General features: G+C 39.7%; 1 protein-coding gene across 3 annotated transcripts in view; it reads right to left on the reverse strand.

The window, feature by feature from the left end:
• Positions 1-27,747, reverse strand: part of LOC114475477 (glutamate receptor 1-like) — a 71,225-nt gene that overhangs the window by 31,971 nt on the left and 11,507 nt on the right. For all 3 annotated transcript variants that reach the window (XR_003675470.1, XM_028466319.1, XM_028466320.1), the window contains exons 3-13: positions 13,273-13,512; positions 12,150-12,334; positions 12,036-12,089; positions 11,714-11,872; positions 10,662-10,829; positions 10,170-10,274; positions 8,371-8,481; positions 6,287-6,493; positions 3,536-3,751; positions 706-829; positions 498-627 (exon numbers count right to left, since the gene is read on the reverse strand). Coding sequence is in view for 2 of the 3 variants with exons in the window: in XM_028466319.1 (XP_028322120.1) it covers positions 498-627; positions 706-829; positions 3,536-3,751; positions 6,287-6,493; positions 8,371-8,481; positions 10,170-10,274; positions 10,662-10,829; positions 11,714-11,872; positions 12,036-12,089; positions 12,150-12,334; positions 13,273-13,512 (1,699 nt within the window). In the remaining variant the exon portion in view is untranslated. The remainder of the gene's footprint in view (positions 1-497; positions 628-705; positions 830-3,535; positions 3,752-6,286; positions 6,494-8,370; positions 8,482-10,169; positions 10,275-10,661; positions 10,830-11,713; positions 11,873-12,035; positions 12,090-12,149; positions 12,335-13,272; positions 13,513-27,747) is intronic.

A 27,747-nucleotide genomic window follows, 5' to 3' on the forward strand; every position in this document is an offset into this window, starting at 1 on the left:
GAGGGGGAGGGTCTCTGCTGTGGAGCGGTGGGCGGTAACTAGGCTGGTGACGTAAGGTCTGAGGTGAGGGCGTTCCTAGGAGGGCTCAGGCTAGGCTACACCTAAAATGGCTCCCGTCAGAGTTTTTAAAGAATACTCAAACATACATGAATGAGCCAAGGCAACACTCCAGGTATGTCTTTAATGAGGGAATGACATTGTAGCATGATATAAATCTTGAAAAAGTTGATTTTACATAACATCTCCCCTTTAAAAAATGAAGACGGGATTGGATCTAAAAGACATGTGGGGGGTTTGACTGTGGAGAAAACTTTATCAAGCATCTCAGCATCAACCAGGACAAAACTGTCCAGTGTTTTCTCAGGTAAAGATGGACACTCCATGTTATGATTAGATAAAATATTACATCTGATAGTGTTGATCTTTACAAACTGCTCACAGAGACTCAGAGGGGGTGATTTGTGTTCTTCATTTTATGTGTTTGTGGGGGTGCTCACCTTGGTGAGATGTCACAGCCCTGCTGCATGAAGGCACCCAGAGAGAACCACAGAGAGTTGAAGATGCCAAAGTCATTGGTGTGTTCTGGGCCCTCCGAGTCCTTCTGCTGGTTCTGGTTCTGGGAGGTCCCTGACCCAAACAGTTAGCAACCAGTTAAAAACCAGTTCATCAAATCAAACTGTAACATAACTTGTGCACCTCGTGTACCTGAGGAGTGGGTGTGGTCTGAGGAGGAAGTGGGCGGGGCTCTCATGCAGCCTGACGTCTGGTTGGTTTCCTCTTCGTCATCTGACTCTTCCTCCTTCCACTCGTATGGACTGAAGCGACTCACCTGGAAAACAGCAGGTGACGTCATTGAAATGACAGTAGTTAAATCACTTATTTCAGAGGAAACAAGTGATTCTATGTTTTTATTTAACTGTTTTTTACAAGAAATTATTTGTATCCAGTTCTGCTTCTACTTTTAACTTATCCAGCAGAACAATGTGTTTAATTATTTAATGAAGGAAACTAAACAATCTTGTGCTAAAAATCGATTATGTTATTACTTTGTTGAGTTTTTTTCATTGTCGTGCAATTAATTGTGTTGTTATGCTCATATTACATTAGTAATGTGTTTATATTCTCCTATTGGGTATTTTTTAAGTATTAAATTATGAAATATTGGGTTATAAGTATACTTTGTGAGCGTAAATAATTGTATTGTACTGATATTGTGTATTGTGCTACTATTGTGATAACATGCAGTTATCAGAATGTCATTATTATTATGACATTAGTCATTGTTGGGTTAACTTTTAAATGTTAATACCTTGCAAACCATGTTATATCTTATAACAGTCTTATTGGTTGTTACTATTGTGTCATTGTCATTGTTTTATTAATTATTATTATTATTTGATATTAAATCTTTAGTGATGTTGTATAATATTTATGCCGTTTACTTATTATCGTGGTAGTAACTTGTTAGAATTCTAAAATTATTTTATTGCTAATGTGCTCTTATTATTATGTCTTAATATTGTGTCTTAGTGTTAGAATTGTGTAATTACAGTCATGTTATTTTCTTTGTCTGTTTACTGCTATAGACTCTTATTTATTGATTATTGATTACTTATTTAATCTTATTTATTCATGTATTTATTTATTTGTGACAATGGACAATGCACAATAATAGAAAAATATGTACATGTGCCAGATTGTAGTCAGACTAGTTTCCATCTGTAGTCCCCGGCAGGTTGATGTTGTGTACAACAGAAATAAAAAACACCAAAAATCAGACAGCATGGACAGTACAATAAAATACCAAGACTGAAATATAACAACATTTAACTTAGTACGGACCGGAAATGAAGTGACCATTGCAGCTAAAGTGCATCAGGTACTTTAGTGCAATGTGCTAATATTTTGTATTAAAGGGGCGGTATTGTGATAAAATCACTTTATAATGGTTTTGCTACAGTTTGGCTTTATTCAGAGGGCCAAAGTTGAAAAAGTTCTGTTTCCTCTGTCCCTTGTTATTCCACATTTTGTAAAAAGTCAGCTCCAAACGGGCAAGTTGGATTTTTTTGCTTTGTGACGTCACCTAACGGAAACTCCTCCTCTTGACAATCATGGCTCCTCCTATCCTATAAGAATGTGAGCTCCTCCCTCTCAAACTACCTCACAGGTATAACAAACACTGCAGTTTAATACAGAATATATATATATTAAAGCTACAAATACAAATTGTGTTCTCTGCATTTAACCCCTCCCTGAGGAGCAGTGGGCAGCCATGGTGTAGCGCTAAGGGAGCAGTTAAAATCAGTTCCACTTTTAGTAGCAGTTATACTGCCTCGTATTGCCTTTGACATGATCTGAGGTGTTTGTGACACAATGCGACGCAGCCGAAGAACAAAACAAAAGATTATTATCTTAAATCAGGGGTGGGGAACCCTAGTCCTCGAGGGCCAGATTCCTGAGACTGTTAGATGTGTCCCTGTTCCAACACACCTGGTTGAAACCAATGCGTTGTCATCAAGCTCTGCAATTGTATGATAACGAACCATTCATTTGATTCAAGTGTGTTGGAGCAGGGACATCTAAAAGTCTCAGGAATCTGGCCCTCAAGGACTGGAGTTCTCCACTACTGTCTTAAATGCACTATTGCTGTGGTTGGGAGAGGCTAGGATGACAAGAAAGTGACTTAGCAGCTTAACACTCAAACAGATGGCTGACTTTGCTGCTGCTGCCACACACACACCCTGAAGCAGCACTGAGACGGACTCACAATCACAATAGCCGCTTAAATATCCATGTGTTTTACTGTAATGTGCAGTTTTTTGGCTGAAAACAATAAGAAGAGTATATGGATAGCAAAAGAAAATCGCTATGGTGGTAAAGCTGTAAATTCTACGTCTACAGCAGGGGTGGTCAACCCTGGTCCTCAAGGCCCCTATCCAGCATGTTTTAGATGTTTCCCTCTTCCAACACACCTGACTGAAATGACCAGGATCGTTATCAGACTTCTGCAGAGCTTGATGATGAGTTAATCATTTGAATCAGGTGCGTTGGAAGAGGGAACATCTAAAACATTCTGGATGGGGGCCCTTGAGGACCAGGGTTGGGCACCCCTGGTCTACAGACACGCCCACTCGAAAATTACTTTTTAGAGGCTAAAACTCCAGAAAACAACCGAGTTTGGGAAAATAAACCTCAAATAGTTTTTGGGGTTCTTAGAACAAATGGAGATGGGTGAAAAATAGCATAATACTGGATTTTAAATAAGAAAGTGCATCTGGCCCTTAGCCTGGTTGGTTAGTGCTAAAATCATTGCACACCACCTTTAGCCTGGTTGGTTGTTACTTTAAGTATTAATATTATTGAACATAGCCCTATTGCACATGGTTAGCATCTTTGATATCAGCACCTTCATAACACTGTCAGTTCTCTTTACTTCGAGGTGTTCTGTGGTATCTGCCAACTGATGTTGGGAGGTGGAGCCTCTATAAATTGGACATGTTTGTGTTGTCAGTCAACCTCATGTCTAGTTGCTCACCAGAAACAGCACCACACTGACGCCGATGTAGGCGAAGACGATGCACATCCAGATCTCGTAGGCCAGCGGGTCGAGGAAGGAGAACACGCCTGGTTTGGACTTGGTGGGTTTTTTGATCATGATGGAGATCCCCAGAGACATGAAGGGTTTGGTGAAGTCTATGACCTGCTCCCGGACCAGAGTGATGGTGAGAGGAGCTACTGCCACGTCAGCTTTCTGCAGGGAGCGCACAGAGTACTGATATATTCTACTCAAGTAGAAGTACTGCTACTTGATTGAAATTATACTTAAGTACAAGTACAAGTAAGTCATACATAAAATACTCAAGTACAAGCAAAAAGTAGTTCAATTAAATAGTACTCAAAGTAAAAATTACTAGTTACTTTCACCTCCCATGTTTATTGTTGGTAATAAATCTAGCATACAGTAAATATCTAAATCATAAACCTAAAAATTAAGAGACATCTGTCTAAAATAAAAGGTTAGTCAAAATGTACAATAACTTTAAAATGAAATAACTAAATAACTAAATAAATAAATAAATAAATAAATAAATAAATAAATAAATAAATAAAATAATCATAAAAAAAATTCTCAGGCTAAACTTATAAAATCTAAAACGGTGCCATGTCAAATGTGCCATGTGGGTAACACCACAATAGGTAGAAATCACAACCTGAACCCAAGAAAGTGGCACAACTAATACAACATATGGATTATGTTTAATGTGCCTTCAGTTCACCTGAGGTCAGCAGATTATAAAGAGACCATGAAACAGATATAAAATAAATAATCACAACTTCTTTTAAAACGTACTTAAGTACAAGTAAAATTACTGCATTTTAATAACTTGGCAACATCCACACAAAGGCTCTAACTTGGCCGATCAGAACAGACATGTGACACCTCCTCACTGCTCCACGTCTGCATATCAGTCCATTTACAGCTTTTTATGGTGACTTTTTACTGGATCTAGACTGATACACCGCTTCGTCCGTTCTTCTTACCGCAGAGCGATCACAGCGAGTCGGACTCTGAGTCAGAATATGGACGCGATCACTTTTGAACAAATTAAATGTGTTGATTTGGCAACTTTATACTGTTTATTGTTTGTTTCTATTAGAAACTGGCTGATTTTTACTGTCGATGGAGAAGAGATCAGAACAGCCTGGATACAGACTGTATCTCTGCTCCGTCTCCATCTGTTCGTCCTCCTGACATCAGCTTCTCAGCCTCAGAGTCCAGAGCACCGATCACTCCTGAACAAAACTAACGTTATGATTTAACAACTTTATTCTGTTTGTTTCCTTCTATTACAAACTGGCTGATTTTGACTTCACGGCTGCAGCAGCGCTCTCTCTCTCTCTCTCTCTCTTTCTGTCTGACAACAATTGTCCATGTCTTTGCCATTATAAGGGAGTGTGTGTGTGTGACAAAATGACTGATCAGAATGATTCAGTGGGAGCGAGAACAGTTTCATTGGTCCATCTGAGTGGTATTCCATAAAGGAGGGTTAACAAACTGAGTCTATCCATAAACTCCGGGTCAACAAACCCAGTGATGGGAAACTCTGGGTATCTGATTTCATTACAGCTGGTAAGAAGTGGGTCAATCAACCCTGAGTATGTAAACCATGGGTTACTTACGTGCATGCGCGCGATAAAAAGCCATCATCAATGGACCGACGGTTAAACGAACTACCATGGTAACCACCCGCAAGAGAGTGATTTATTCACCCTGATGGGTGAAATAAGCCGGTGTTTGAGGAATATGAGCCTGTTCTAAAGGTGCGTTCACACTGAACGCACCTTTAGAACAAGCTCATATTCCCTTCTGTTACACTGGATATAAAGACAATGACTGCCTCTTCATCTTGCATCATTTACATTGATTTTTAATGTAATATTGTCGCCAGAGTCATCTCGACATCCAAAAAATATGTCATAAAAAAATTACTGAAGATGGATGCAAACCCGCAACCCTATGTTTCCAAGAGCGGTGTTTTAATTCACTGCACAACCATAACTTCATTGGCAGTTCCACCTTTACATTTGCCACAGGTTTGTATCCAGGGAACTTTACTACAGACGTCAGTAGATGTTTTAATGCAGATCAACCTCTCAGTGACTTTCACTTAATGATCTGTATCCACAGTTATAAAGAAAACTGCCGTTTGAAAAAAAAAAAAAACGTAAAACATCACAACATCAGTAATGATGTCATCACGTCAGTGGTTTGTGATGTTACTAATGTGTTTCAGAGAACAATGTCAAGTTAAAGTAAAAAAAAGTGTTCCTTGAGAAACGGTGTTCAGGTGGGCGGAGCCGGGTAAAAACCCAGGGTTTCTTTGATAAAACCTGCCAGCTAGCAGGTTTAGTTCACGGTCAAAGTCACCATGGTGACAGACTCAGAGAAGAACACACCTTGCGTTTAGGAATGAGATACTCAGAGTTTCCCTCATTTAAACCAGAACATTCTCAGAGTTTGAACATAACCCGCTTTATGGAACACCCATCAGGTCTAATGTGATGAAGCTCAAATTTTTGGCGTCATAAAGCTTGAAAACCAGAAAAATCCACAAATTAGCTGCATCACTGTTTAAGCCGCAGGGTTCAAAGCGTGGAAAAAAAAAAAACAAGTACCCCTAAAGGCAACTCAATTACAGTAACGTGAGTACGTGTAATTCATTACTTTTACCTCTGGTGCACAGTGAGTAGACACACACACACACGCACGCACACACACACTCACCCCATACACCAGTTCTCCAACCATCCCATTCCACATTTTGGACTCGGGGTCTCGGGCTCCGTACTTTCCGTCTCCCACCAGCTCCAGTCGGTAGCTGAAACCCACGTGTTTGGCGATCTCTGCGGCCAACTCAGCGCAGTAACCTTCATATCTGTCATTTCCTGTGAACTGCTCGTGGTTTTTTCTCAGCATCATGTAGGGAGCTTCCTTAAGAGGACAGAGAAACACACAAATACTGTAGATAAAATCACCGATGGACAGACCCTAAAAAAAGAAACAGCTTTCATGTCAGATGAACCTCCTAGGTTCTATTTTGTATACTAAGGGCCAGTAAGAGGCATAGAAGAGAAATCTTTTCTGCTGAGTCAACATTTTTGAAAGAATAAATGGATTAAACGTGCTACTCCAATTTTTTTATTACATAAAATGCGAAATGCCAAAAAGAAAAAAGAAAATGGTCAAAAATGCAGCTCGAAAGTTTGTTTTTATCATTACCCTCATTCTGTTTGTTTAAATGGACTTGATTTATATAGCTCTTTATCACCACACTGAAGCAGTCTCAAAGCGCTTTACATATCAGCTCATTCACCCATTCACTCTCACATTCACACACCAGTAGGACAGGACTGCCATGTAAGGCGCTAGTCGACCACTGGGAGTAACTTAGGGTTCAGTGTCTTGCCCAAGGACACTTCGACACAGTCAGGTACTGGGATCGAACCCCCAACCTCTCGATGAGAAGACAACCCACAACCACCTGAGCCACGGTCGCCCCACCGGTCCCACCGCTTACAGTTCTTTGCATTGCATTGTGGGACATGGAGTACCATAGATGAGTTTTTATATGTTTCATACCGTAATTTATTGGTTTGTTTGTTTTTTCACCAGACAAACAGGACAGTGTTTGTTCTCGTTTGTTCCATTGGTATCAGAGTGAAGTAAAAATACGTCTCCGTGGCGCCACATCCCACAATGCCATGCGTGGAAATGTCAACAAACGGAGTGTTTATGGTGAAGACAAAAACAATATGTACCCTACGTTCTTTGGTTATTTTGTTTCAAAACCAAATCAAAAAATATAAAAAATAGATTGTTTTTTTTGTTTAATTAATTTAAAACCAGAAACAGGAAAACAGAAAAACCAAATACTAAAAAAAAAACAATGTATTTCTGATTGGTTTTAAAATCTAAATAACAATGGCAACAAATGATATTGTTTTGTATGTTAGTATTTTTTAAAAAGCAAAGTTGATTCTATATCTATACCCCAAAAAAATCGATAGGCACCAGGCTGCAGACCTCCACTGTGAGCTCTGCAGCCTGAAAAAATCTGTGACCACAGGTGGCGACAGTTGCAAACACTACGACTTCTCAGAGGACGGAAACACCCACAGCGTAGGACTGAGCGCTACCACAGGTCATTCATTCCCACCGCTGTACAACTGTACAATAAAACAGTCTAGATATGTATATATCTGTACATCCTTTATTCTTTTTAGATTATTTTTTCTAATTCTATTTATGTATAGCTTCAAATATTGTATTGTTTATCTTTTTTATCTTCATTGCACTATTTTTCTGGTGTCTTTCAGGTTTTCTGTGTTGCCTCCTGTTGTCTTTTTTATTGCACTTTTTATTGAGCTGTCATGTCAGTAAATTTCCCCACTGAATAAAGAACACTCTACTCTACTGAATGAGAGCGCTATGTCCACTGCGTACACTTCTTTGTAGTGATTACGGAGCCATTTACTCCCCCTGAACACAATGCTCATGATGGATTGAAAACAAACTTTAAAGCTGCAATTCCTTGTTTGAGGATGACTCAAAAATGAAAGAGGACTTGTCCCTGAAAGCACTGTTAGCAATGAAAACAGACTAGTACACAAAGACAAAAAAATAAAAGTGAAATATACATATTCTGTTCAGTCTAAACACTTCACTAGTAAAAGGTATCTGCTCATATCAACAAGTGGATCAGTTGGAAAATAATCGAATTGTTCAGACAGGAAGAGTGAGGCACTGTGAAAGTGACTAAAATGTATTTAGTTGATTTGAGTCAAGTTCTTTCCTGTAGTCAGTCCTACCAGGATGGTGGTGACTATGTAGGTACGGTTGTGTAGGCCATAAAACTCCTCCAGGACGGGTCGGTATGTCGCAGTGTTCACGTAACCACTCCTATCGTTCCAGAAACCAATCTGAGGACAGAATGACACAGTGAGGTCACTTCCTGTCTCTCACAAACACACGTTTCTTTTTTCTACACTTTTGTCTGCACATGCTGTCAAGGTCAACCTACATGAAGTGCAATATTTTTAAGACACCAATGCGTGCCTTGTTATTGCAAATACATAAATGAACTTATTTCATTGCATAATTGTGACCATCACCAGCTCTAAGGGAATGCAGAAAGACCCCACCTGCCCACACCCACACCTATTCCAGCAACTACTTAACTCCAGAGTGAATCCCCAGCCCCCAGCCTCAGAACACCAAGAAGACCATCCCACCACCAGGCCTAAGGGACGTCTACTGAGCCCTCCAAACAGCAGGGACACCCCAGTTACCACTGCAGTGAGCCAGCATGGTTCAGGGTCTCACTACAACAGCAATACCATCAACACTACCAAGATGGTGGGCGGTGTAGGCATAACAGTTAAAGCTGCAGTTTGTAGAATCCTTTCTTTGTTTTGAAACCAAAACCATAACCTAACCTCCATTACCGGTGTCTTATGGACTTTTTTCTCAAAAGAGAGACATAGTGACATCATCATCATCCTGTGTTATTGGAGATTTTTTCTGGTGTTTTAGAGACTCTAACATGAATGCACATATCACACTGTAGTTACACTCCTTTATAGTGGCTACTGCCGTAAGCTCCTCCCCGCCAGAGAGCTCACAGAGGCGGCTGCACAGATCCCAGCTGCCACTCAGAACAGAGTGACAATCTGTCATAATAATAATAATAATAATAATAATACATTTCATTTAAAGGCACCTTTCACCCAAGGTCACCATACAGAAAAAAACCAGGTTAAAAACATCTCCAGTTATCACTTTCCCTCTGACACCAGTGTGTGTGGCAGACCCTGTGCAGTCACAAGGATCCATGAGAATCCAGAGTATATTTGAGCCTTTAAACTATTGCTTCTCCACCTCAGTCTGCCTTTTTCAGCTTTATTTGCCTTTTAACTGTTGTGTCTAATCTGTTGTGCCGCAATTGAGACTTCTGCTGTGATTGCGTTTGGTACGTGAACCCACCTGACTTCAGTCGAGCAGCCAATAATAATGCCCAAAACAGCTCAGTGTGTTTGTAGAAAGATCTCTGATTGGCTGACATTCAGCGTCACGCTCCTTCATTTACAGAGCCACTTTGAATTACAGTATACTCAAAGATAATTATGAATTTTTGACCAAATGATGCCAAAAAAAAAAAAAACTTAAATAGTGCAGCTTTAAGGAACCCGGCTTAAAATCAGAGGGTCACCAGTTCAAAACCAACCTGGGCCATCACTGTGGGACGTTGAGCAAGTCCTTTAACCCAAACTGCTTGTGTTGTATCTCGCTTTGGATAAAAGCGTCTGATAAATGAAATTGTAATCTTAGAAAATGGAAGGGAAGTCCACAAACAGGGACCAGGCATTGAGTAATACCCTACCAACTACCATGTTACAGTTCTGCTCAAGTCCCAGAAAGAATAAATGAGTAGAAAAATGACTGTGGGGTATTAAAAAGAGAGGGAAGGTGAAGCAGCCACCCATATACAGTAACTGCACAAATACCCCGATCCATCCAACAATCTGAGATGTATGCGTAAAACAACCATCTCCAGCCCACAGTTACCACATGGTCGCCCACATGCACACACTCAGGGTAATACCAGCACCTTCCTGGGTCCGCTGAGACTTAGCTCCATCACCATCAGCGAGAAGTTAGTGCGTTGACCACGATCATCGAACTGTACATTACCCGACAGGCCATTCAGACGCACCTACAAAACAAAGACAAAAGATCATCAATTTATTTCATTGAGGACGACAGTGAAAAGACAATGACAGAACCATTGTTCTCTCATTGGTCACTTGTAACATAAAATATTTAATACGCTAGTACATGATATGGTAAGATTCTGTTTACATACCAAACAACTTTTGTCTCTGTAAATGCTTTTGAAACAGTTAATCATTCAGTTATCAGTAATTGTTTAACATGTGGTCTCTGAATTTCTTGTTTGTTTCTTCTTCATCCAATACTGTGCCTCTTTTCTTACGAGGTACGTGATTGGCTGATTAGGTGCCAATCATCAATCGACTCAGAAAAAAACTCCTGGCTCTTCATAGTCATAGATGCTCCACAGCGCCCCCCTGTGCTACAGTACCTGCTGCAACGCCCTCTGGATGTCAATGCCTTGGCCCCAGGGCGCTGGAGGGTTGGCCAGACACTCGCCTGCGTTTCCACGGTGAGAAATATCGATCCTCTGTTGGCGCAGGTTCTGGAAAGCTGCTGATAGAACGCTGACGCCATCGTAGGTCAGAGCTCCGGTGTACTGAGAGAGCGAACAGGACCACTGTGAAATCAGTCACAACTGAACCCCAAAACCTGGTCCAACTTTTACCATTTTAGTTAAAGGCAAATAAAAGGCACATTTTGTTGTAAAATGTCAGGGTGACTTCCCTCTATGGGTTGAAACCCTACTATTACAATTGATTTTTGCTATTGGCTGACAACAAGACCATGTGATGTTTTGGGACCATCTTGCATCACCAATAAGCGCTGTTAGCGTTTATAAAATCTAGCATCTGTGGTGAGTAGGTTGGATTGAGAGAAAAGTGTGGGTCGCAGACAGCTGGTCAAAAATAAATACTTAATGTTGCATGTGGGACTTATCTTTTATTTTGAAAGAAACTTTTCTTTTGATGGGCATGTTGTAAAATGCATGTTGCACAGGAAAATTAATAGATTTGTCTAAAAAAAAAAAAGATGATTCTATGTGTGTGTTTTCAACAGCTTTTTTTGAAAAACTAAATTTGGTTGGTTGAATTCTAAAAAAAAAGTGGGTCGCAATTTAATGACCATAGCAAAATGTGGGTCCCCGGGTGAGACCCTGCTTTATAGTATAGACTGGGCGTGTCTCTCCTATTGGCAGGTCAGGAGAAAGCAGGGGTTTAGTTACTCTCTAAAGAACTATTTTGTGGAATTTAAGCATTGCTGTAAATAAAGAACAAGTGCTTTCCTAATTAAACTGAACCATTGATTTAATATCCACAAAATGGATGTGAGAGTTGTCCTAATTAGTTGCATGGACAGAAGTTGGCTGCTTTGTGTAATTAGTCCTTGGTAAGATGTAGGCCAAAGTGGAAATGTTCTTGCAAAGGTCACACCCATTCTCCTAGGAGAGAGAGCCATCAGTGTGTGTGTGTGTGTGTGTACCCGGAGCCTCCTCTGTCCCGCTCTTGTGTCTTTGCTGTTGAAATCCATCCAGTCGTCGTTAATTCTTCGGATCTCTGGATCTGATTGGTTCACCAGTTGAAAACCAGTCACATTAGGGGCCAGTTTTTGGAACTCAGAGAAGTTCAGGTCCATGAAGCCCTGACGAACACACACACACACACACGCGTGTTCATCTCTCTAACCAATCACATTGTGCCCAGGACCGCCCCCCTCATTTGCATAAGTAAGTCACATAGTGAACAGACGGGGCTCAGCTGTGGACCCTCAGGGAATCAGAAAGCTGCACATGAGCTAAACTTACCAGATTGGCCAGGATGTAGTGGTAGTTCTTCAAGTTCCTCTTCTGAGCAGCGATCTGAAGAGGAAGTGACATTAGTGCCTCTGACAGCTGTTTGTGCCACTTCCTGTTACTCACCAGGTTGAGAATGGAGTTTAGTCGTTCCAGTTCACAGTTAATGATGACCTGGAACTCCTTCTTGTAGTCCAGGTCAGTCAGCAGCTTCACAAAAGTTGTCTCTGTCAGGGAGTCCAGATTCACCGATGTCACCTGCCAACCGCGCTCAGCCGCCGCATCCAGAATCCTCTGCAGAACTCCCAGACCTGAAGGGGAGTGGCATAAGGACTCAGACTTGAGGGTGTGTGGAATAACAGCTCAGATCTGAGGGGGTGTGGCATGAGAACTCAGACTTGAGGAGGCGTGGCATGAGATCTCAGACTTGAGGAGGCGTGGCATGAGATCTCAGACTTGAGGAGGCGTGGCATGAGATCTCAGACTTGAGGAGGCGTGGCATGAGATCTCAGACTTGAGGGGGCGTGGCATAAGGACTCAGACTTGAGGGGGCGTGGCATAAGGACTCAGACTTGAGGGGGCGTGGCATAAGGACTCAGACTTGAGGGGGCGTGGCATAAGGACTCAGACCTGAGGGGGCGTGGCATAAGGACTCAGACCTGAGGGGGCGTGGCATAAGGACTCAGACCTGAGGGGGCGTGGCATAAGGACTCAGCGACGCTCTGAGACTCAAATGTTTGCCCATAGGTACATCAACAGGGTCAATATAAAATAAAATGGATACTTTCTTTAACACTCACATAAAACCTTTAGTTTTGCTAAAACTTATGAAGTAAACCACAGAGATGCTGATGGAGGAAAATATTGTCATTGTTTGTTTAAACTGAACAAATGCTTTTTTGCACAAAGCTCTGTGGTTCTCTGCAAACAGTGATAATTACATTTCTCTCTCTTGTCACTTTAAGTGCTCACCTAAAATTTTCGCACAAGCACATGAACATATTATATATTCAAAGAAATATCATGTTCTTTATTGGGGAGGAGGAGAGGACAAGACCAACATGCAACAATAAAAGCCTGCAGACAAGGAGGAACATGTAAAAGCTTTTTCAGACCCCCCTGTGTGCGCGAGTGCTAGTGTGTGTGTGTGTGTGTGTGTGTGTGTGATGAGGAATCAGACAACAAAAGTTTTGTCACTAAAGAAGGTCAAACAAACGTAGACACACACTGTGCTCTGTGTGTGTCTCACCTGAGTCGGGGCTGTAGAAGTAGACAAATCTCGTCCAATAGAAATGATCCAATAAAGCCATGAGCGGCTCCTGCAGTGACGGCCGCAGCTGGAGCAGGAAGTGGTTCTTGCTGTGGACAGGAAACGATGGCGTGACAAAGCAAACGTGCAGCGAGCCGCAGAACGACATCAGCATGTTAACGGTGCGCCGGTCGTACAGGCCCATGATGGCGTACACACCTCTGGAGAACTGGGAGCAGACTGTGGGGGAGTAGAGGGTGAAAGGAAGGTTATGGGTAGTGATGGTCCAATTCCCGTTTTTGTCCCTATGCCGATACAGATATCCCTTAGCACAGTATCGGTCGATACCGATACATGCCGATCAGTGGCGGCTACAACTCCAAATTAGACATACACCAAAAACAGGGTTTGTGTAGCTTTGAACAAATAAGAACAATTACAGTCACAGAACTGCTTTCAAACTAACCACATTTATTACCACAGAACCCATAAACAAGCAAGAACAAATGTACAGTAGTTTATACAATAGAGTGAGTGAGTGTGTGTCAGCGTGATTATACTTCTTGAAATGTATTTAGTTTTGTTATTCTATGTAGTTTTTTGTTAATTAGTAATTGTAACGACGAGGTGACGTTACACATGGACTGTTATAATGTATACATGGTAAATTGTGTGAACAGACTGGCAGTGCTTAATGAAATGAAGAAGACACATTCTGTTGTATTGATTTAATGAATTTGCTTAAATTGACATCATGAGGACAGGTGATGAAGCACACAGAGTTTCAGCATTCATCTAGTGATAAAAACAAAAAATACATTTTAAGATAATTGATAAATAACTTAGCAGTGACATGATAGATAAAACCATTAAATATGTCCTCTTATTCTGGGTGTGATTGAAATGCAATATACAGCAATTCTTACCTGTGCATGGCCACTTCCTCTTTCCTGTGGTGTCCTGGTGAAAGAATTCCCCAGGGGCTGTGGACACCTTTTTATAGTTCCAGGTGGGAGAGACCAAGAGGGACTAAGGAACAGGGGAGCTTGATGTTTAGAAATCAATGTAAATAATTAGTTTAATCATTTAGGGGATCTGAATAAGGGTAATTATATTAATAGAGGGTTATTGTTTATGATGGTGTCTGTTAAGAATTATTTGTGTAAATATTTATGTTGTACTTTTAATATGTAAATCAAATGTCACCCCATGCTTGGTACAGGCTAATTAAGGATGCACTGGTATATAGGGACCTCCATTCTGGTCAGTAGTGGGTTGAGTGGAGATTGAAATGCACTGTGCTTGTGGTGCCAATGGAAAATAAAAAGACAAAAACCTGATGCATCAAAACTCTGGAGCCTGGTTGCGTCATTGATTGCCTCCACTGCTACGGTTGCTCTTTGACAGTAATTAAATAAAAAGGGGATGATAAAGGAAGTGGAAAATGAACATACATAATTTAAGACCTAGTTTAAAATATGGACACATTCAAGATTTGAAATCATCAAATTTAGTTTGTTCCTAGTTTGTTCATGTTTCTTGAGTGATTTTAATCAGTTATATGTCATGTCTTTTTCCTTGTTGGGTCTGATCCTGACTTTTGAAAAAGAAGGCAGGGAAAGCAGAATTATTTAATTTTTTTTTTCTCCATTTTGCTTCTCTTTCTATCGTCTACAACTCCCACGACAGTAACTTGCAGATACCGATGTTAGCTTTTTATTGCCGTATCGGGGCCCCTCACAATACTAGTGTCAGTGTGGGCACAACATTAGTTACGGGGACATTTAAATTGAAACAAAGCTCTTAAGGTTTATAGCTGAAAACAAAGCATTTTATTTCTAACCCAGTGGTTAACAATCATCAGCATGAAGACTGAGGAGTACATTCAAGGGGTGTGTGTGTGTGTGTGTGTGTGTGTGTGTGTGTGTGTGTCATCATTAAGCTGAGCAGTGTGAGCTGATGTTTAGAGCTCCAAACTCATTACTAAAGTCTAGCCCTAAAGCAGTGTTTCTCAAAAGGAGATATGTGTACCCCAAGGGGTACGCAATGGCACTACAGGGGGTACTTGAGAGAAAGAGAGGAAAATTAACAAATGATTGCATGAAAAATATGTTGTTTTATGATAATTTGTTTTTAGTAAAAAGATGACAATGCTAAATATTACCAGCAACTCACAAAACAACACAAAATAAGAGACAAATGTACTATATAATAAAAAGAACAAACAACAAAATACACAAAATGACACCAAAAACACACACACTAAGAGAGAAAAATACTTACTATTACCAGCAACAGACAAAACGTCAACAAAGACACACAAAATGAATAAAACACACAAATCACTAAAAAATACACAAAAATAACAGGGAAACATACAAAACAACCAAACGAGACCAAAAACACACACACGGAGGAAGAATAATTTAAATAACGAGTACAGTGCCCGTCGGAAGTATGCATTCATGTGGGAGCATAAGGGGTATAATTGCGGGTGCAAAATGTAGGTGCAATTTTCCTGGTTTAATTCTATGGGACATGTGCATGATAAATATGTTTGTTGTCACTTTTATAATTTTTTGTTTGGTGTATTTTTCTGTAATGTATGTTTTGCATTTTTTGTATAATTATTGTTTGTGTTGCCATTGTAGTGTGATTCAGGAGTCATTTTGTGTATTTGTTTTGTAAATATTTAGTTCTGTGTATTTTTTGTATAAATATTTAGTTTTGTGTATTTTGAGCCATTTTCATTTTTTGTTGTATTTTTCTGTAATGTATGTTTTTGAAGTCATCATTATGTGTATTTTTTTTTATCTTTCAGTTGTCTTTTTGTGCATTTTTTGTATAATTATTGTTTTTTGTTGACATTGTAGTGTGATTCTGGAGCCATTTTGTGTAAATATTGTTTATTATACTCATTTAGTATATTTTTATTATAAATAGTGTGTGTGTGTGTGTGTGTGTGTGTGTGTGTGTGTGTGTGTGTGTGTGTGTGTGTGTGTGTGTGTCTACATCCATCTCCTCCGTGCATTATCTTCACTCACACACGCGCGCGTCTTGCTAAGAGAGACAAGGAAGTACCACGAAAAATAAACGCTTTGCAACACCAAAGTCGCAACTCTCTCTAAATGGCTCCGTGTGCTCCGCATCAGCCGTGTGTGTGTGTGCTTGCGTGCGTGTGTTTACATTGTAGCTGCTAGCATCTTTCTTAGCACATAGAATAATATAAGAACACACCCTTGCGCAGAACAAACAATAATCAAAGCCGTGTTGTGGACCCACAAAAACGTTACATTCCTCTGTCTGAATAACCAGATAGTTTGTGATAAGGTCGACTAACGTCCGTCAGCACAGCCACTGCTCACAGTCATGAGACGAAGGAGGAGGTGAAGTCCGTGACCAGAGATTTAAAGGAAGTTTGGAATCACGGGAATAATAAAAAAGAACCATGAAATATTAACTTTAATTACTTTTAGCGGTACAGAAACATTTTTAATATTGACAGTTTTTCGCGTCGGGGAGATATTCGCTCCACACACACACACACACAGACATTCCTTGCTTTTATAGGTAGATACCAACAACACACAAAAACAACAACATAAACACACAAAATAAGAGAAAAATAAAATGAAAAACTAAAAGAACAAACAACAACAAAATACACAAATGACACCAAAAAAACACAAAATAATGATAGAAACAATCTTGATTAGAGCAAGAACTGAAAATACAAGGATCAGTCATGGTCCCACCCCATGTGGTAACCAGCGCTTGGTGTCAGTCCTCAGTTAGCTTAGCGTCTAGCAGCCACGAGCCAGCGCTAGCTAACCACTTCTTGCTGCTCGCACACCAGCAGACAGAAGAAGATGGAGGACAAGGCCCCGCACAACAGGGGGTCTGAAGGCTCGGAGCCAAGCCTCTACGGCAACAAGATATCGGGCAGAGATACACACCAGGTCTGCTTGTGGTGCCTTGGGCTAAAACATGCCTGGCGGGCTATCAACGCCCTCGGCTCCTGCTGTTACTGCGCCGTTTTTTTACGGTAAAGAGCCTTCGTAGACAGCTAGCACGCCAAGCCAACCTGTCTCAACACTAGAGGAAGACATCCTTGGACTGGACTGTGGGGAAGATGAAGATGAGGCGCTTGAACTCCTCACATCAGAGGAGGAAGAGGAAGACGACACCTTCATCACTCATCCCTTGGCTGCGAGGCGATGGAGAGCCTGGGACTGGTAGTGCTACTTGTTTGGCGCTTATGGCCAGAGAGCTCAAAATCCTCCCCCCGCTTACAGCCTATAAGGCTGAGCTGTGCGAGGTTTTTGGGCCGACTCAAGTCATGGCCATGTGGGTGGAGATGTTGATTGTCACCAACCTGTGTCACTATGTCTAACACTGCGCAGTCCAGAGCGATGGGAGCCAAAAAGAAGGACAACAAGGCTCTCCGCCTCTGTCTCCCACGTAAAAAAACAGCTCTATCCCCACCTGCGCGGCGCCAAGAAAGAAAGCGGTCGCGCAGGTTGCTTCCTAGGACTCGCAGTCTCTGTTTTTTCTCCCACACTGTGTCGGAGCGGTTTTACCCCAGGTATTTTCTGGTTCACAAACGAGGGGGGGGTCCAGAATTCGCCCTATCCTGGCTTGATGTGCTCTGAACAGATATATCAGCAATGCTTTTTTTTTTTCTGTTTGTAGCCACCTCTATTTAATACAGCTGGCTAGCGCTAGCAGTAACACAGCACCAAGCTGTGCTCAAAAGCTTGCAAAGTGGTTTTAACATCAACTCACACAGTTTCACATTTTCAGATGTCCGTAAATTTCAGCATAATCTCAGGCTTTGGTTATGCCTTGTGAATGCACCACATAAAAAGCAGATGTTGGGGGGTCATTTATTTAGTACACGTGGTTCTTAAGTAAAACTAATCCTATGCAAATTGTGCTATAGGCTACATATCTTCATTTTTTTTTTTTTTTTTTTTTTTAATAAAAGCGTAAGCTTTTCAATTGTGTTATTTGTGAAAAGGTGCAAATGAAGTGTTTGAACATGACGTGTACTGTATAAGTATTGTAAATCAATGCAGTTAATGAGGATAAATTACAGAAAATCCCAGTTATGTCACTTGGAATCAATGGATTTAAATTGCCCGCCAATAATTTCCAGGAACAAATTGAATCTACATGAATTACGTGACAGTCAAGCATTTCAAACTTCCATTGTCACAACTCTCTCTCTAAAGGGCTCTGGTGCAGAGGAGCTGAAGAGAAGTGTTAGCGTAGCTGAACTAAGCACTGAGCTCTTTCCTTTCCTTTGAGCGTCAGTGTTAATGTCATCTGAGGGAAAGTCTTCAGTAAATCTTTCACATGTTTAGCCTCGTTTTGTGACAGCAGATTTTTTTTTGCCTTGTTAAATGATTTCCTTTGTTTCCTCTGGGTGTTTATAGCTGCTGGAGGCTTTGTTTCTAAGGTGTTCTTATCTTCACCCAGATGGAAATGTTCAGCCTGTAAATCCCTGCGTTCACAAACATCTGTAATCCAATTAGCTTCCACACATAGACGACTAAAAATAAGAGTGTGCCGAGTGAGTCGACCAAAGGAGGACAACGCCTCCAGATCCAGCTCTGTGACAGGCCCTCACACCTGTCAATCAAACCTACACCCCGCCTTATGGTCAGCAGGAGGTCTGAGAACTTGGCTACGAGTTAGAGTTGGGACATGTTTACACAATAATGTTTTCAAGTGAAAACGCAAATGTTTTGTTGCATTTTGTCAGCCTGTTTCCACGGCAACAGCGTTTTGGTGCTCCAAAAGTGAGCTTTTTAAAAATGGGCTCCAGAGCAAAAGTTTTTGAAAACACTTCCCTCTCCATCTCAGTGTAAACAGGGAACAGACACTTCCTGTGTCACAGGCGTGTTTTACTGTAGGTCTGATTCAAGCTAGGGTGACCATAACCTGGCAACAGTCAGATTGATGTGTAGCCCCTCCCTCTAACTCCAGTTCTCCACATTGATTTGGGTCTGTGTCTGGTGAATCCATTTAGAACCAGGGAGGGACATGAACAGAATGCTTGAAGCTGATTGGGCGATGTGCCTGTCCACTATGATTTGTTTTAGCCAATCACACGGTAACAAATGATGATGTCGCCATCGACATGCGCCGCAGAGACGCTGCTACAGCAAGGCTCCACTGGTGAAAACTTTCTTTTGGGATAGTAATGCTGCGGTCATTATATCATTGAGTGACTTTTGCCATTTTTGCAACACGTGTATGTGAGTTAAGGGCACGTTAACCATCCTCCTGCGTCGACGTCTTTTTTTTTTCATTCGGAGCTATGCTAATAGTGGCAGCCCAGCTAGTTCCTCTCCCGGCAACAGTTTTGCTTCAGCGCTTTTGCCTGGATATCCCGCCCTAAACCAAAACACTGCCTCATGATTGGTTCTAATCAATTCGGTTCGGTTTCGAAAGGCAAAGTAGAGTTTAGATAGAGTAGCGTTTAGTTTAGATTTTAGATTCTTGGCCTCATTTCCCCGCACAGCTGTCGGGCCAGGCTCGGGCCAAGAATCAGGCTTCATTTTTCACTTTTTTTTATTATTTATTTAAAAAAAAAAAAAATATATATATATATATACATTTATTTAAAATTTGGTCGATTCATTGACAAAATGTAATATGGTAAAAAAAAAAAGTATAATAACACTGTAATAATAACCCACCGGCCACAGCCCAGCAGCAGCTGCAGCAAGCCGTGAACTCGCTCCGGCAGCGACAAAAACAGACAATCACAGATAAATGTGTGGACTTCTGCACCAAAGACCTAAGGTTGTTTTATAACGTCAGCGGGGAGGGATTCCAGGCACTTGCACAGCAGTTGATTAATGTTGGCGCTAGTTATGAGCGAGTCGCAGCCTCGTCAGTATAATCCTAACCACAGTCCAATATCCAAAGCATGTGTGGAAAAAGCAGAGATAAAGAGAGGAGAACTTGTTGGTGAACTGAAGGAAGCGCTGACGAACGGAGACTTTGGGATGAGCACAGACATGTGGACGGACAATTATAGAAAGATGAGTTACATCGCAATCACGTGCCATTTCCTGAATAGTGACTTTCTACTGGTTGGAAAAACTGTAACCACAGCTGTATTTCCAGCTGAGGATCCGAAAACAACAAGGAGGGAACTGCTGCGCTAACTGATAAACAAATTTGGCCTGGAACTCAGCTCCCTGCAAAATATTGTTTGGGTGACAGATCAGGGGAGCAACATAATCAAGGCATTAGAGCCATATAGAAGGCTCTTAAACATGGTTCTTCATCACGGGCCAGATGCGAACAACCTCACGCAAAACGCACCAGACATCAATAACAGGAACCAAAAGCTTGGTCAGATATGTGAAACAACCTGGATTGGCTGCCCAGTTGACCAATACTGTACTGCAGATGGGTGAGACCAGATTCAGCACCTTTTATCTCAAACTGGAGACAGTGTAAGATGTCTTTCCAGAGCTCTGTGAAAAACTGGAGGCACGCCACGCACGGACAATCTTGCCCCAGACATCTTGAGCTTTTTCATACACTTTTTGGAACCATTTTACAAGGCACAAAGAGAACTAGAAGGGGACAAATATTCAACTTTAAATTTTGCTTGCTTCTAAAGCGTCACTGCCTGGTGTCACCCACAGACTCTCCACAGCAGGCATTTGTGCACGAGAAACATGCAGAAATGTTGGAGCAAAAAGTCGTACAGCACATTTTGCATAAAGTGGCACTTTTCCATTGGCCCAAGTTTAATAAACAGAAAATGATGTCCTTTGTTGATGTTTCCAATGTACATGTAAGTAAGTAAGTTTATTTATAAAGCACTTTTTGCAGATAAAATCACAAATTGCTGTACAGAGTTGTGGTAAAGTACAAGTGCAACACAATGGAATAATAAAACAAGAGTGAGAGGAAAAATTTAGTTTTTGAAGACCGAAGGCGTGGCCCTGATGAGTAGGGGTATATTTAGGGGCCTGACCATGCAATGCTCAGAACGTGAGAACTAATATTTTACATTCTATGCGAAACTTAACTGGAAGCCAGCGCAGAGTAGCAAGCCCATGTCTGCTCATTGCTTCATCTGTGGGAGAAACCTGTGAATCCGACGCTGCTGCAGACGATGAAGGAAACTCAAGCGCATCACAAGCACCTGCAGCAAAATGAAGCCGAGCGTCTGAGTTTTCAGAATGGGGAAATGATGATGACAGAGAGACATCAAAGCAGGATGAGGTGTCCCTCTACATCACCCAAAAGCACTGGGCTGGTGGAAGGTCAACTCTAATGTGTACCCTAAACTCTCCAACCTGGCCAAATGGGTGCTCTGCATCCCAGCAAGAGGTTTCAGCGCGTAGGACAGCTCTACAACCCTCAACGATGGATGCTATCCTTTTTTTTAGTTTATATGAGGCCTAACCAAGTCCCACATTTCTTTAGCAGATAGACCTGCTGCAGAGTGGAGGACCAGGACGCCCCTGAACTGCACACAGGATTAAAGATGCTATTTTACTGTGATTGATCGGCTTATTTATTCCAGATGCAAAGCTTGTTTATCTATTTATTTGATTAATTTATTTATCTGAACTATTTCAGAATCAGAATCAGAATCAACTTTATTGACCAAGTAATGTATGTTATACACACAAGGAATTTGTCTTGGTGAACTGTGCTCTCTCTAATAGTGTAAACATTAAATAATAACAATCAACTCGAAAAAATAATAATAAATATAAACATAAATATAAACAGTAGTTAGACGAGAATGTGCAAAACTAAATAAAATAACACGATAATAATAATAATAATAATAATAATAATAATAATAATAATAATAATAATAATAATAATAATAATAATAATAATATAAAAAGAAAATAGAAAAATAATAAAATATAATAATAATGAGATAATAGTGCAGTAGTGCATTGATGAGTAGTGCAGGAGAACATTTAAATTAAATAGTATGTACATGAACATTCTCAGTGACTGATTGATTGATTTTTGAACTGATTTGAATTGATGTGAAATAAGGGAAGACTTTTCCCTTATTGCACATCTTCCAGTCACTTTACTTGGGAGTTTGGATATATTTTGTATGTTTTGTTTAGAAAATATTTGTACTTCATTCACAAAGTGATAATAGGCATAATGTTGGTTTTTTGTGTGTTTTTTGCACGGTGAAAGCAGCCGCGGATAACTTTTTTTTTCCCTCCAATTGCACAACTTTTAAATATTAGTTCATAGCCTATTTTAATGAATTTAGTTTTAAATATATTTTTTACTTGATGTGCAAAGTTCTATAATGTTGTTTTTTGTGTGTTCTCTGTTTTTAAATTTTATTCTATTCCAATCTTATATCAAACATACTTTATTTAATTATCTCTTCTTTGTACTTACAATATATATATACTGTATATATATATATATATACTGTATATATATATATATATATATATATATATATATAAATCCTAACCCTAACCCTATATATATATATATATATATATATATATATATATATATATATATATACAGTATAATATATTTGCCTGGCATGTATACTACATTGTTTTTTACATTGTTTTCCCACGGTAAACAGATTTAGTTTTGAAAACATTGTCATGTGAATGTTTACATTTTTGGAAACAAAACGTAAGCCAAACGTGTAAACAGAACCTTAAAGGGTCCATGTCAAGCTGAACCAACTTTTCTGTGCTTTAAACATCATAAAGGTCTATTAGGGCTTCATACACATGCTTAAAGTGGTTTTTCATTGATTCCCTCAATCATTAGTTAGAGGGTGATTTGCTCCTTTCTTACTGCAGGGTGAGCCCAAACACCTCGCTTTTGACGAATTTGACAGAGCACTAAGCTGGAGAAGCCACGCCTCCAGGAAGCTCTCTACCGTGATTGACATGTAAACAGACACGCCCACGAAGGTGAGCATTTCAGCGTGTATGTATTTTCTACAGTCTATGTATGTACCGGCGAAGGCCCCGCCCCCACACTCTGTCTCGTGTTTATAAAGCAGCATGAGCTCAGCTACGAAGTGGGTGGGAGGAGGGCGGGCCGTCCTCTGGCCCTACATCACTGTGTGGGGAGGAGGAAGTCAGTGTCCCGTCTATAGACACGCCCACTCATGAATATTCATAAGTAGGACGCAAATCAGCCTGTTTGTGTAGAGTTGCTCAGAAAGTGAATTTTCAGAGGCTAAAACTGTGGAAAACAGGCGAGTTTGGGAAAATAAACCTCAAATATTATGTTTCTTGTTCTTAGAACAAATGGAGATGGTGAAAAATAGCATGACATGGGACTTTTAATCTCCTGTACCAGGTTTGTTCTCTCCTGTTCAGGGAACACATGTAGATTTAAATAAGAAGTGTTCCTCAGCAGCAGCTAACACCTAAAGACTTATTCAAATTATTGTTGTGCCTCATTTCACTCAAATATTCCTCACGTGTTCTTCAAAGGTCAGAGACTTAATACTGACCCATGTCCCAGATCTCAAACTTACCGTTCTAAGTATAGATACATTTATGAACTCTAAAACAGAAAATAACTTCCATTCAATGCTATTTTGGTGCCGTACATTACGTTTAATCTGATTGGTCAGCTATGATGTGATGCATTTGATTATTGTCTGGTCATTTCATTTTTTGTAGTTTCACAATGTCCGTTCTACATGTACCCATAAAAGCAACTTAATTACAGTAAAGTGAATCCATTATTTTCACCTCTGTGCAGCAGTTATGAATTCATAACCAGCCAGGAAGGAGTTTGTATACACCATTAAAACACAATAATCAACAAATAATACAGTTTTGATCATTAATCACAAAAGTGAGACATTACAAAGCTCAATAAGTATTTAAATGAAACGCATTAATATGGACTTCAAAGTAACCAAAACAACATATGAAGCTAAAGTTATAATAGAATTCTTAAAATAACTAAAATTCACTATAATTTATAACGTGCACACTCAATATTCTAACAACCTACATTAAATGAAATTAATTTATTCAGATATTCCTCACGTGTTCTTCAAAGGTCAAAGATTTATTAATGACCCATGTCCTGGATCTCAAACTGACCTTTAGGACAAAAAAGTCAGGAATTCACGTGTGTGTGTGTGTGTGTGTGTGTGTGTGTGTGTGTGTGTGTGTGTGTGTGTGTGTGTGTGTGTGTGTGTGCGTGCGCGTGCACATACGTGTGTGTGTGTGTATGTGCGTGTGCATGCGTGTGCGTGTGTGTGTGCATGTGTGTGTTCCCACTGCGATGAAGGAAAGATGATGTTATTTTCTGTTTCCGTGGAAACGTGTATGTTTCCCACAGCTGTTCTGTAGCGTTGATGATGATGATGACAAAAATAAAGTTGATGAAGTTAATGATGATGATAATGTGGTTGATAATGATGAAGGACAATATGATGATGATGATGATGATGATGATGATGAAGTAAACCCTCCTCAGCATCAGTGCCTGCTGTTCTCTCCCTCTGAATCATTTCTGTCCTGGCTTTATTTAAACATGGCCTCAGACGATGAACACGGGAGCAGTGGCGAGCGCTGCAGGCCTCACAGCTGAGACCTTCACAAATAAACACCCCCCAAATGTCAAAGACACGGGCGGAACAAGGGCTGCTGGGTAACAACCAGGATGACCTTCATCAGTATAGTGATGTCTGGTGGATGTTAACATGGTTCACCAACAACTGCTTTTATTCATTAACTCAGACTTTAACAAACAGCACATGTAGAAAGTAACGCTGCTCCTGCACTCAGTGGTGCGTTCGCTGTTCATCACAATGTGTACAAGGTCTACTTCTCTCTGCCTTCAATTAGCTGTTTACCTCTAATATAGCAGGATGTTCATGGCATATTCTGCATTACGTTCATACGTGTTTATCATTCATCTAAAATTCATTTATAAAGAATATGATTCAAATCACTCCCTTAAACATAGGTGTAAAAATGCACGTTTAAATGTGATCTGGTGCACATTGGGTATTTTGGTCATGCATGTGCACCATTTATGTGCATCTCTGGTTATATAGATCAGACACTTTGCAACAGAGAGGGGAAACTGGAGGCCTAACATTGTACAACCCCCAAAGTAAATGTACAAATTAAAGAAAAATACACACAAAATGACAGTAAAATACACAAATGCATCTCCAAAAACCTGAAACTAGAGGTGTCCTGATCCAATATTGATATCGTATATCAGCCAGAAAACGAATATCGGATTTTATCGGACTGCATCTAAAATCGCCTATATAAGCTCTTTTCCACTCTAGCACTTCTATCCATAGGTGACTGATTCACACTCCAACAAAGAAACCTACTGTTGTTGACTATTGTTCTCTGTTTGAGTAACATCAATTGATCAAATCTTTTCTAACATTCCACACTACAAAATAAGTAATAAAAGTATGTATGATTTGTGCTGATATCGTATCGGATCAATATCGGTATCAACCGATATGCAAGGCGGCAATATCGGTATCAAATCAGAAGTGAAAAAGTTGTATCGGGACATCCCTACCCGAAACGACAACAAAAATGCAAAAAATGACTCCAAGAAAAATTCAATTGAACAAATGGAAACCAAATATACAAAAACAACAGAAGAAAAATACATGGAAATAAGTCAAAAAACCCAATATGGCAACAAAAATACACAAAAGGACAAAAAAAACTAAGTTGAACAGAAAGACATAAAATATACATAAAAATTATTCAAACAACAAAGAATACACAGAAATAACTCACAAAATGACAGAAAAATACACAAAAGCAACTCCAAAAACCCAAAATGTCCACAAAAATGCACAAAATAAGTATACACAAATATAAATATATAAATATACACAAAGTCAAAAACCACCAAAGATAACTCCAAAAACACACAAAAATTGACTCAAAAACTACAGTAATTGAACAAACGAACACCAATAATACATAACAATGACTCAAAAACAGCAACACAACAAAGAAAAACACACAGAACTAATTCCAAAAACCCACAAAATGACAGAAAAGTACACAAAAGAACACCAACAATACATAAAAGTGACTCTAAGAACCAAAAATGGAAACAAAAATGCACAAAATGACTCCAAAAACACAGAAAATGAACAAACACCTAAAATTAACAAAGTTACTCAAAAACCCAAAACAAATCCAAAAATACATAGAAAAAACTCCTAAAACACAGAAAATGACAGAAAAATACACAAAAGGACACTAACAATACACAAAAGCAACTCCAAAAACCCAAAATGGCAACAAAAATGACTCCAAAAACACAGAAAATTAAGGAGCGGACACCAAAAATACACAAAATTACTTAAAAACCCAAAACAAGAACACAATATACACAGAAATTACTCAATAAACTCACAAAATGACAGAAAAATAGACAAATATAAGTCTAGAAACACACAATGACAAGATAAACATGCACAAAAATTCAAAAATAAAGAAACCCTTTTCCTGTATTAATTCTGGTCATTATTTTAAATGCTGTGATAAAAGTTGATGTTTTTAACCACTTTTTAACCCACAAATTATGATTTTTTTTTAGCTTTTATTCTTTTTCACTAATTCCTAACAACAGGTAAATGTCCACTAGAACGTCTTCCGTTGATACTCCTACGGTCGCTGCTATGGAGGGGAGTGATGTGAGTATTGATTATTAATTAGAATAATACACAGTACATGTCAGAGAGGATGCTGGGAGAATCATCTCCTGCAGTCACAGCTGAATAGTTCCTGAGGTCATGCTCAGTTTACAGCTTCTTACAAAGCTCAGTTTCACGCTCTGCTGACCTCGCTGCATACTCCTCTGTTAGCCATTCATCTCAGACTCCGCCCACCTCCACCCCATTGGCTGCACTGAATGAAAACTACGACTTCATTCAGAAGCACCATGTTCTTACAGTGAAGTGTGTGTTTTACAGGCAGCTGTGATCCATGTGTGTCACTTTATTATCAATATTTTAGTGAATTTTCTACCATATGTCCCCTTGATGATATTTCTATAATGATAATTATAATATATTAATATGAGCTATTTAGTCCACATTAATATGTATAACATTCTTTATAATGATAAATAAAACATAGGAACTATTTGACGAGTTATTCAAACTACAATGAAATATACTAACTTTCTAAAATGATAAATATAATATATTAATTTAATAAGCTTCATAATCTACATAGATATATTTAGAAAACATTTTCATAATAATATAATACATTAATATGAACTGCTTGATGGGTTTCTTGCTTTGCAACAACGTGTATCTTTATACAATGATAAATATAATATATTAGTTTTATGAAACAGATACCCGTCATTTAAATAGCTCTATAATATGTTTAATGCTTGCCTGTCTATGTACGGTTTTTGACGTATTTTTGTCACATGATCCCTCTCACAGCA

This window comes from Gouania willdenowi, chromosome 14, assembly GCF_900634775.1.
Source record: "Gouania willdenowi chromosome 14, fGouWil2.1, whole genome shotgun sequence".
Taxonomy (NCBI): Eukaryota; Metazoa; Chordata; class Actinopteri; order Blenniiformes; family Gobiesocidae; genus Gouania; species Gouania willdenowi.